General features: G+C 36.9%; 1 protein-coding gene across 1 annotated transcript; it reads right to left on the bottom strand.

The window, feature by feature from the left end:
- Positions 1–409: 409 nt before the first annotated feature.
- On the bottom strand, positions 410–2,872 carry LOC145156766 (endoglucanase 24-like). Its single transcript, XM_079076019.1, has 6 exons — positions 2,647–2,872; positions 2,268–2,551; positions 1,748–2,185; positions 1,516–1,660; positions 1,090–1,256; positions 410–742 (listed from the first exon to the last, which is right to left on the bottom strand). Exons 1-6 carry the CDS (start codon positions 2,870–2,872, stop codon positions 410–412), a joined length of 1,593 nt encoding a protein of 530 aa, XP_078932145.1.
- Between the last annotated feature and the right edge of the window lie 8,891 nt (positions 2,873–11,763).

The following is an 11,763-nucleotide window of genomic DNA, read 5'->3' as shown; positions in this document are numbered from 1 at the left end:
TTTTCAAATTATTTGAGCTCCTGATTTAAATTAATTATGTTCCTATCTTGAGCTTTGCTTAAGCTTACCTAAAAAAAAGCCTCATCTAACTATTGAAGTGAACTAATGTTTAGCCTAATGTTTTCAAATTGAACTGAAGTCTTGTAGGACTAATTAAAGGTTGACTCGTGTAAAAAACACTATATAAACCAACAACATCGAATCATAAAATTCGTCCTCAGGCTATTTTATAAAATCAACTGAGTTACAATTGTATAACTTTTTTAATTTTATACAATATTAAAACTATGTTAGAATCCTAATGTAGAATTACATATATAGTATGATAAACCTAACTAAAATTAGAAAAAAAAAAAAAGTGTATTATACTCTCGCGGCTTTACATCGCCCCTGCCTTAGAGAAATTGGCTCAAGTGAAAGAACGAAGAACATGGGTGGAGGTAACTAATCCTGACATAAGACCAACAAAGAAGGCACTATTGTAGGTAGTTGGTTCAGCTTGTCTTGAATTGTTTCGTGAGTCGATATATGTGTCATTAAGGAACGGTCCTCCAACGACCGCTCCAATTGCTAGGTAAGGATTAGGTTTCGTTGAGTTGAGCCACTTGAAGCCGTCTTCACAACTTGTATTTGTATTGATGGGTATTGAGGCTCCACGATGATGCACATACTGAGGGTAGTTACGTCCAAAACCGACTAGGTAGCTCATGTTCATTGGATTATTTCCCAACACATAATCGGCCTAAACATATGATGACAAGTTGTTTAATAAACAGTTTTTAGCTAAACGATAATTAAATAATAGAATTTTGTGCAACAAGAGAACCTTTTTCTATGTTTATTTTTAATTTGAGGTAATATTTGATTGAGCTTTTTAGGCTATATTTGGTACATGCATAGGACATAGCTTCGCAACCAAAATTTCTAATTAAAGATATCTTGTCTTGATAAAGAAAATAAGGTGGGGTTTACATCTTTTGCATAGACCAAATATGGTGAGTCTTTCTTTCAAGTTGGGTTGGGAAAAATTGCAATATTTTCATAATGCACCATAAAACACATTACAAGTTGTTCAGTCTCTTAACCTACCTGTGAAATAGCAACCTCACGAAGGTCCATTGACTCGTATAGCCTCCCATTGCAATACACGTATGGTGTTTTCGACGTAAACATGTAGTTGCTAAAAACCACTGCAAGGAATGCGGTAGCAATGGAGTATTGTAATGTATCCCACTCGGTCACCCATATCAGACCACCTGAACTAGAACGAGAATCCTTCAGTTCGATTGAGAACGTACCAATAGAAGATGTTAGAAAAACCACTAAAACCGAATAACTCCATACACCTTATTTGGTTGGGATTACTCGGTTTTGGTTCGTTTGGTTTCTTTAACCAAAGAAGTTTACTTATGGTTATTATTATTATTTTTTTAATATTTTGGTTAAACCAATTAACATCACTAGTCCCTAGGAACCAGTTGGTTCATTTTTTTCGATTTTAGCAAGAAAACTTACCCTTAGTTTTCTGGTTCCTTGGTGGTGGCAATAGAACCCGACACATAACGGCCTCAGCCGTTCTCCGGTACATCTGAAGGTTCATATTTTCTACCATCGAGATCTCTTTTCCCAAACCAAAGAAATTCAACCTCGATAATAACACCTAAATGGATATTAAAACAAAAAAAGTTACAAATTTTTTGTATTACAAATTGTTTTATACAGTAATAAAAGTCAAAGTTTAATTTACCTGTGTCCCCGCCAGCTTATCATCCCAAGAAAACCATGTCGGGTTGCCCCAATCAGCGAACGCGTCTCCATGCATTACAGTCACATAACTGATGTAATATCCATCTCCGGTGGCATGGTAGAGCCATGTTGCTGCCCAGAGTAATTCGTCGTAGTATCCCGATGAGTTGTAGTAGTCTTGTATCTCTGGAATGCTTTCACTATAAACCGCTCGATAGCTATCGGCGAACTGAAACAGTTTCTGGGCATGGTCGAGCAGTGATTTGGAATAATGAGCGTCTTGATTCTTGAAAACCAGAGATGCTGCCGCCATCGCGGCGGCAGTCTCGGCTGCAACGTCTGAGCCCGGATGCGAGATGTTCACTTGGAGCGCCGGCCTCTTTTCTGTTGTAGCTTCAGGCCTTTCCCAGCATTTATGGTCTACATCAGGATCACCCACCTGAAAACCCGTCGGAAAAACGTGTTCAGTGTACACGTAAATATGCAGAAGCTAGAAATTAAAGAAGTTATGTAAATATGACCTGAATGTAAAGCACGTTATCAGAAGGATGGGCGTTGATGAGATAATCAGTGATCCATTTCAGTGATTCATGAGCATGTTTAAGCTCTTTTACTTCCTCCATATGTTGACCGTATTCTAGGATTGACCATGCAAGAACGGTGGCCGTGAAAGCCATCGGAAAACCAAACTTTATGAGGTCTCCGGCATCGTATAGTCCTTTGGATAGATCAAGGTTTTCTTCTTTTCCGTCTTGTAGTCCTGAATCTCCTCTCCATTCAATATGATTGTTCTCTAATCTCCCAGCTGCAAGTTCAACCAAACACTAGCATAAAAGAACTAAAATTTGATCCAATGAATTTAGTTGACATGAGGAGGAATCTAAAGGGATTTATAATTACATTTTTGAACATCGAAAAATTGGGTGGAAATGCGAAGAGCGTCGCTATATTTCTGCATAACACCATCGGGAGGCGTTCGAAGATGAAGAACCTTATTTTGAAGCTGATGGTAGTGTCTCCATATGGTGATGGACGCAGCTCCGGCGACGAGAACAGCGATGAACGCCACTAACAGCCACGAATGCCACTCGCTAGAATCAGCTATGGGTTTGGATTTAGCTTCCATGAATCAGATCGGCATCTTGTTTCAATTTGTGTGAAAGGACGTGTTCCTTGATCATATAAGTAGGTGGAGATTCGTCGGGTTCGTTGTCGACATGTAGTTGCCGGCAGGTTGTTCTTTTTGTGAATGGAGACGGCGGGAAAAGAGATGGCGGTAGTCCGAAACCGAGGAGACGGTTTGTTTTTGGTTTAGGAAGTGTCTCAAAAGCCGAATCTATGGGTTTCACTTTCATATACTTAAAAGAGAGAGAAATACAATATTATAATTTCATCATCTTACTTTTGTAATTTTCTATTTTACTCACTGGACACTCTAAAGTGGTAACTAATCTAAATTGATTACAACTTTAATATTAACTAGGATATTGGCCGTCGTGTTTGTATGAGCGTTAACTAGTGTTAGACCCGTTTGACCGGTGTAATAAAAAAAAAAAGATAGTTTTAAGTTGTTCTATAGTCTATACACAAACCAATTGATTTTTTAACTTTAATGCAACTTCAGATAATTGTAATAGTTTTATGGTTGTTTTTAATTAGCAAAGAAAAAATTATTGATTTTGATTCAAATTCATACTATCTTCTTATATATATTTTACTTGTAAATTTTTTGTTTCTACTAAAATTTAGTATAGCGAATGTTGCAGACAACGAAGTATAATTAAGAAATAATGAAAAGCTGGAACACAATTGTATAGGGAGGGCTGAACGTGGATAAATGAATTATCGCTCGGTGTTTATATATACAATTTCATTTTCTATACAATTTTGAAAACAACAATCTATTTTTTTCGAGTATAACAACCTACTTCGAGGTTTTTTCTATTTTCATTACAACAACATGACACCTAGAATAGAAGCATAGTATTTTTTGGATTTAATTGAGAAATATCAATGTAATATTCAATATGTTTTTTTTAAACCAGTTGATCATAAAACAACTAAAATAACAATATAATGTTTGTTCTTAATCACATTAAACCCAATGAAACAGCTAGCTCAACATACATGTCATAATTTCATCTCATGGGTCGTATTTATGTGGGATTAAAGTACATTACCATTTGTGCGATTCTTTTATAGCATTGGTAAGAGTGTACTCCCTGAAGAGCCTTTCAAGAAATTGGAAGTTTGCAATTGGAAAGTTGCTAGCCATCATAGATTGCACACAAAATAAATTAAATAATTTATAAAAATGTAATTCTCTTTAATGAGTTTCATATTTAGACAAAAAGAAGTTTATTTGAGTATCATGAACTTGCATTCCCTCAACATCACTGATTCCGACTCCGATGTTGACTTCTTCGGTTATTCCGGCTTCAGTAGTTGCACCGTCTCCAATTGCTGATGTTATTTTCCCGATCGCTTCTTTGACCAATGCCGTAACATAGTCAACATTAACGCAATAAAATACATTAAACATAAGATTTAATAATTTAACATTGTTATTTTGGGTTAAACTAAAAATATGTTCTTATTAATTAAGCTATTTTAAAATACGGTAAATGCTCCGTCCTAAAAGCAGACACTGTCTTGTCTTCTTTTCCCTAACATCTATATATATTTAGCACATTAAATGTTCCATCCTATAATCATAGTCGAAACTCAAAACTTGTGCAATTGATTTTTTTTAACAGCATTTGTATGATTGATATAGCATCAGTTCTTTGTATTGATTTTTTTTGTTGAAATTTAAATTTATTAAATGACATGTTTTCTCTATCCTTTCATTGGAATTTAATATTTTATATTTTAATATAAAAAGTTTTAGTTATAACTTTTGTTTTTTTTGTATCTTATTAATATTTTTTTAAATGCCAAATTGCCAACTCAGCTATATTATGTGCCTTACTATTTTTTTAAGCATTTATTCACTTTAAATCATATAACTAATCAATCCTAAAAATCACATCACCAAATTAATCATTACCATATTCAAGAGCATTTTTACAAAATAACTTCCAATAGCAAAAACTTGTAAACAACTGGTTCCTAATTAGTTGAGCAGATCACTTTTTTACGCCTTTTATGTGCCAAGTCTGACCATTTTACCCTCGATCGGTGCTGGTTTATGGGTCTCAATGCGTCTCATCTAGCTACATGTTGTCTCTTACATGGTGCCTTCACTTACTCATGGTGTTGCAGTTGAGAATGCATCTTGATATCAGTTGGCCAATCTTTTCAAGTTGGTCAATGGATTGACCTTTTTACTCCTAAGCCAAATTAAAAAATTTAAACTTTGTGCTCGTCTCAAAGAGACTGATTAACATTGCCCTCATATTAAAGAAAATCAATAAATAAAAGTGTCTAAAGTTTATTCAGTTTCTTATGGTTAAAAAAGTAGATTTAAGGAAAAAAATGACAGGGGCTGCGAAATCAGCTTGGTTGTAGATCAGCTTGGATGCGAAATCAGCTTGCATGAGAAATCAGCTTGCTGAAAACCCACACATGTATGAAGCTCTCCCAGAATATGCAATAAAACAACAGAAGTTAAGTTTCAAATAAGCTAACATGGTTTAGCAATGGTACGAGTGGATGGAGATAGTTTATAAAAAGGGTGATGATCCGTACACTACAATTTTTAACCATACGCAACACGTTCTGCTTTATATTGGTGTAGTACAATCATCTAAAGCATAAATTGTTGTGTATGGCTAAAAAGTGTTGTGTACAAATCACTACCCTTATAAAAATCCTACTCAACCTTGGTTAGAAATTTACATACCTCAGTAAGTTTTCACTCATATAGAACATCAAAGATACTTGAAAGAAATTTCTCATAGAGTCTATCATTCAAATGATACCCATTAGACCAATGACACAACGCTTTAATAACACAAAGATAAAAGTAGGATGCTATAAATAAATAAATGAAATACATTAGTATTCCCTGCATCTACTCCAATGTATTTTAAATATGTAATTGTAAGCTAAATATTATTATTGTATTGTTTATCCAATTAAATGTTGAATTTTTACGTTAATAGGTAAATGATTATTAGTTTTTAGTTTCAAATTGAAATCATTGATGGAGCAAAGTTAGTTTAAATCTGAAAAGAAAGAGATAAAAACCAAGGAAAGATCGGCTCAACTAAAATTTACACAAGCTTAACTCCGACTAATTTAAATCAAGTCCACACCAACATCTATTGGCCTATTCCTAGCATGAGTTTTTAAGATCAAAGCACATTCATCTTGATTTGGCAGGACATAAAAAAGTTTCCCAAACCTTCCTGGTCTTAAGACTGCCTTGTCCATCACCTCAGACCTACAATCATGTAAAACAGATCATCAGTAACTATAATCATTTGTTATGAATAAACTTATCTATTAAAAAAAAGATCATGTCTTAGACATGTTGGTTAAAACAAATCACATAAACACCCTTTCATTGGTCAGCACCACCTAGCTCTATTAGAAATCAGAAACAGATGATCAAAGCCTGCATAGGCTTACACAGGGATGATAATGTATGCAAGAAAGTGTTACTGAATCTTCTTATTTTTTCTCATCAAACAAGTTACAAACGTTTGCAATTTATAGACTCTGCTACATATAAACTAAAATAAAGTGCTTTAACAACTACCAAAACTATAACTGAAACTTTATTACCAGGTTAATCATAATATGATAACCGTTTATTCCTTTATTGCATTAAACTCAAGATTAAATCAGAATTACTTCCAATACTCTCCCCATTAATCCTGATTTGTGTCGTGCAGATCCTTAACTCCCAACATGTTTCACATTTCGACAAATTTCACTCGTGGGGTGCTTTAGTCAAAATATCTGCCTTTTGTTCTTCTCCACTTATGTGCCCAACACAGATTAGGCCTTTCTCAACACATTCTCTATTGAAATGGTACCGGGTGTCGATGTGTTTACTTCTGCCATGGAACACATGATTTTTCATTAGCTCAATTGCAGACTTGTTGTCCACCAGTAACTTGACTTTCCTGCTTCCTTAATGGTTAAATCCTTCAACAAACTTTTCAACCATAGTGCTTGGCAGGCCGCTGCAGTCGCATCCATAAATTCAGATTCACAAGAGGATAGAGCTACTGTACGTTGTTTCTGGGAACACCATGTGACCAAGTTACCGGAGAAGTAAAATGATGTTCCTGTAGTACCTTTCCCATCATCCTGATCCATGTTGTGACTATTATCGCTGTACCCAATCAACTTTCCATCTCCACCTGGTCTATACACCAATCCATGATAAATTGTGCCCTTTATATATATATATATATATATATATATATATATATATATATATATATATATATATATATATATATATATATATATCTCAAAATCTGCTTTACAACTTTGAGATGATTGATTCTTGGTTTTTCCATTTATCTGCTGACCACTCCAACTGAATACGCACGATCTGGTCTCGTATGTATTATATATCGTAAGCTTCGAATAAGACGCCGATATTCAGTAACGTTTGCCAATTCCCCTCCTTCATCTTTTGTTAAGGACAACTTTGGTTCCATGGGGTACTTTGATTCATTGCAGCCATCCATCCCGAAGAGTTTTAAAATTTTCTTTGCATACCCAGCTTGACCAATTGCAATCTCATCTTTACTTTGTTGCACTTCGATGCCTAGGTAATAAGAAAGCTCCTCCAGATCGCTCATATCGAACATCTTCCGCATCCTGTTCTTGAACTCACTTGTCTTTTTATTCACTTGAGCCTGTAGCGATCAAATCATCAACATATATTCCGACTATAAGCATGAACTCCGACATTTGAAGCTTGTACACTGCTTGTTCTTGAGGACATCTTTGGAATCCCAAATCTTTGAGTGCCCGGTCAAGCCGGATGTTCCATGCCCTTGGCGCCTGTTGCAGCCCATAAAGGGGTTGTTTAGACGGTAGACTATGTGTTCTTTCCCTTTAATCACAAAGCCGTCCGGTTGGGACACGTATACTTCTTCTTGTAACTCGCCATTCAAGAAAGCTGATTTTACATCTAATTGATGAACTTTCCATCCCTCCTTAGCTGCTAAAGCTAGTAACAGCTGGATGGTTTCCAAACATGCTACCGACGCGAAGACCTCTTCAAAGTCTACCCCTTTCTGTTGTACATAGCCCTTCGCGACTAATCGGGCCTTATGTTTTATAATATTCCCATCTGCATCCCTTTTTAGTTTAGATACCCACTTTAATCCTATTGGTTTTTTCCCTTTTGGAAGATAGGCTAGTCTGCAGGTTCGATTCTTATTAATTGAATCAAGTTCCGTCTTCATCGCTTCTAGCCAAGCCTGATCAATTGTTGTTTCTGTGTAGGTGGTTGGTTCTTCACCAACAAGTAGTAATTCTTCTGGTTCAAGTTTGATTGGCTCTGTTTCATCATAGAGTTCAGATAAGTTTCGAAAACCTCGAGTGGGTGTGTGATCATATGTCAAAGAGTCAACATCGACATCTTCATCTGTCATTGGATTTTCTGTGTTCGATGGTTGAGTATCCTGGCTCGACGATGCACCTGATCTGAGGCTAGTTATTGGTGAAGTGGAATTAGACGGCTGTGAATTGTATGTGTCGAACAGGGAGTAGGGCTTCCAGCTATTTCGTGGATTGGACTTTGTATTTGGGCTCCCCCTTCAGTGCTTGTATTAAGAAAAGTTTCAAACCAAGCCTAGTTTGATATGGGCTTCTTCTCTTGGTCTGCAATCCACTCCCATTTTCTGTTTTCTTCAAAAATAACATCACGTGATACCACCACTCTCTTCTCTTTAGGGTTATACATCCGATAAGCTACCTGGTTCCACCGCTAGGTACACCATCGACACACTTCTATCACTTAGTTTCGTGATTTTATTTTTCGGTTCTTTCACATGTCCGACACAACCAAACACCTTCAGGTGCTGAAGTGTGGGTTTCTTTCCTTTCCACCCTTTGTATGGGGTCATGTCCTTCACCCCTTCATTGGAACCCTATTAATTATGTGGACAGCATGTCGAACTTCCTCCCCCCAAAACATATATGGTACACACATACTTTTCAACCAAGATCTTGTAGCTTCAAGAATGGTGCGATTGCGCCGTCCAGCCACCCCGTTGTGTTGAGGGCAATAAGGACCTGTTAATTGTCGCTCGATCCCTTCTTGTTTACAAAAATTGACAAATTGGTGGGAGGTAAATTCCCCTCCTCGATCACTGTGCATAGCCTTAATCTTAAAGTGACTCTTGTTTTCCACCTGTACTTTGAATCTTTTGAAGGTTGCAAAAGCCTCATCCTTCGTTTTGATCATATAAACCCACATATATCGGCAATAGTCATCAACAATCAACATGAAATATCTATTACCTGCTATTGTTGGTGGATTGATCGGGCCACATAATTTGTATGCACCAGTTCAAGTGGTTTACTCGCACGCCACTGAGCTTCTTTCGGGAAGGGCTGTCGGGTTTGTTTCGCAACCAGGCACCCTTCGCATACTTGTGTTGGATGTCTTATACTTGGTACACCTCGCACCAAATCTCTTCGTACCATAGACTTTATAATTTAAAAGTTTATGTGGCCTAACCGGGAATGCCACAACCAAGTTGTGTCTTCAAGGCTTGCTAAGAGGTTCACGGGTTGAGAGGCGTGAAGTACTATTTTATGCAACCGGTTCTTGGATCTTTGCACTTTCATCATCAGTCGACCGCCTTTGTCATGTATTCTCAAGTAATCATTCAACATTTCAATTTTGTACCCGATTTCAGTCATTTGTCCCAAACTTAAGATGTTACTTTGTAGTGCTGGGATGAAATACACATCAGTAATGAGTTGCTGCTCACTTTTTTTGCACTCCAGGAAAATTGAACCCATACCCGCGATTTGAACACGAGACCCATCACCAAACCGCACCTGCCCGGTAATGTTTTCATCAAGTTCGGCAAAGAAATTCCGTACCCCGGTCATATGATTGCTAGCCCTTTTATCTAGATACCATATATCTTCACCATTCTCATTCTTTGTCTCGTTCTGTTTTGGAAAGACCTTCTCTTCATTTAGTAGTACCATGTTAGTTGCATTCTCGCCACATACAGTTTGAAGCAATGCAGGTTCCTCCTCCTGTGTTAAGTTTGCTTCATCGCCATTCTTCTTAGGAGCCTTGCACGCAGACGCGTAATGGCCATACTCGTCACAGTTAAAGCATCTTATATGTCACTTATCTCTTCCCCGTTGGTGATTATTATCAGAGTCTCGAGACGGGGTGAAATTCCCACGCCTGCCTCTACCTCGTCCGGATCCTCTACCTCGACCACCGTTACGCCCGCCTCTATCGCGACAGTATGATCCACGTCCTCTTCCACCCGATGAGGAACTTCCTCCTGTTGCTTTCTGACTCGACGACTAACCATCTATTTTAGAGGGCAATAAGCTCCCCTCACTGCTCGCATTCCCGCTACGAAGTTTCAACCGATCTTCATAAGCTTTGAGTCGGCCGATGGCCTCTTTGAATGGCATGGTATCTATATCAGAATACTGTTCAATAGATTCCACCAAATGAAGAAACTTGTCCGGAACTGAGTCGAGAAGTTTTTGAACAAGTTTGTTGTCTTCAAGTGTAGCGCCTAGACTGCTGTACTTTGATACTATACCACTCAATTTTCCATCAAAATCATCTATTGTTTCCCCATCTTTCATCCGTAAAGCTTCGAATTCACTCTTCAATTTGTGCAATCTTGCCTTTTGTACCCGATCGGCTCCAAGGTACCTCACTTTTAATGCTTCCCAGATCTCCCCTGCAGTCTTCTTCTTTGCTACTTGAAGTAGTACATCTTTTGGTACCGCTTGGAAGATGAAGGCACGTGCTGACTTGTTTTTCCTTTCATCCACCTCCACTCCGGTTGGTGGTTCGATAGATTCCCAAATTCCCTGGGCATCCATAATTGCCTCCATCTTTATACTCCATGTCGTATAGTTCGTAGACGTCAACATCGAGATTTGGAATGGCACTCCACCGTTCTCTCTTTGACTAGGTAACGACATGGTTTCGTAGCAGATATATTTGGGCATGAACCGTGTGGCTCTGATACCAAGTATTAGAAATCAGAAACAGATGATCAAAGCCTACATAGGCTTACACAGGGATGATAATGTATGCAAGAAAGTGTTAATGAATCTTCTTATTTTTTTTTTCTCATCAAACAAGTTACAAACGTTTGGAATTTATAGACTCTGCTACATTTAAAACTAAAATAAAGTGCTTTAACAACTACCAAAACTATAACTGAAACTTTATTACCAGGTTAATCATAATATGATAACCGTTTATTCCTTTATTGCATTAAACTCAAAATTAAATCAAAATTACTTCCAACAAGCTCTACCAAAAGCTACAAAAATAAAAGAGGTTTTATCTTTCCAGGTCACTAAGGTGTTGTTTCTTTTGACTTAATGAATCTAATGGAGAAATGAATTCAGATTTTTTTTTGTTTTTTCTCCCAATTAATCCATGTAGGAGTAGAATGGTTGAATGGGTAGTGATGTTTGTCTGTATAAGCTAATGCATACATAAGATCTATTTCTTTTCCGAACTAAATTAAATTAAGGACCATTTTACCCTTACATTCCAAAAAATAATTTTCACAATACTCAACATCTATAACAGTTAGTTGTTAGGAAAGACTAAGAAGGGCACAAATAGGTATTAGAGCTAGTGTTTTAATACATTATTAAGCAAAATATTTACGCTTACCTCGTTAAGTCATTCTATCCAGATTAGGACAAAAAGAAATAACCCATCAGCACTTGATTCTTTTTTACTTAATGGGGACACATATGTCCAAATCATTATCCTTACTTAATACAAAATTAAGACCATTCTTTCAGACCAAAAAACAATAATCTTAATTCATATAATAAACAAAATTTGTTAACAACCATTCGCACTTG

This window comes from Lactuca virosa, chromosome 2 (genome assembly GCF_052849685.1).
Source record: "Lactuca virosa cultivar CGN04683 chromosome 2, Lactuca_virosa_CGN04683_v6, whole genome shotgun sequence".
Taxonomy (NCBI): Eukaryota; Viridiplantae; Streptophyta; class Magnoliopsida; order Asterales; family Asteraceae; genus Lactuca; species Lactuca virosa.
This window is presented reverse-complemented; position numbering and strand designations above follow the sequence as displayed.

Excerpts from the sequence above, each read along its gene's own strand:
- LOC145156766 (XM_079076019.1), bottom strand. The coding sequence starts at position 2,872 with ATGGAAGCTAAATCCAAACCCATAGCTGATTCTAGCGAGTGGCATTCG. Across the intron at positions 1,661-1,747 it reads ATAAGCTGGCGGGGACACAG|GTGTTATTATCGAGGTTGAA; the intron begins GTAAATTAAACT and ends ATATCCATTTAG. Across the intron at positions 743-1,089 it reads GTGAGGTTGCTATTTCACAG|GCCGATTATGTGTTGGGAAA; the intron begins GTAGGTTAAGAG and ends TCATATGTTTAG.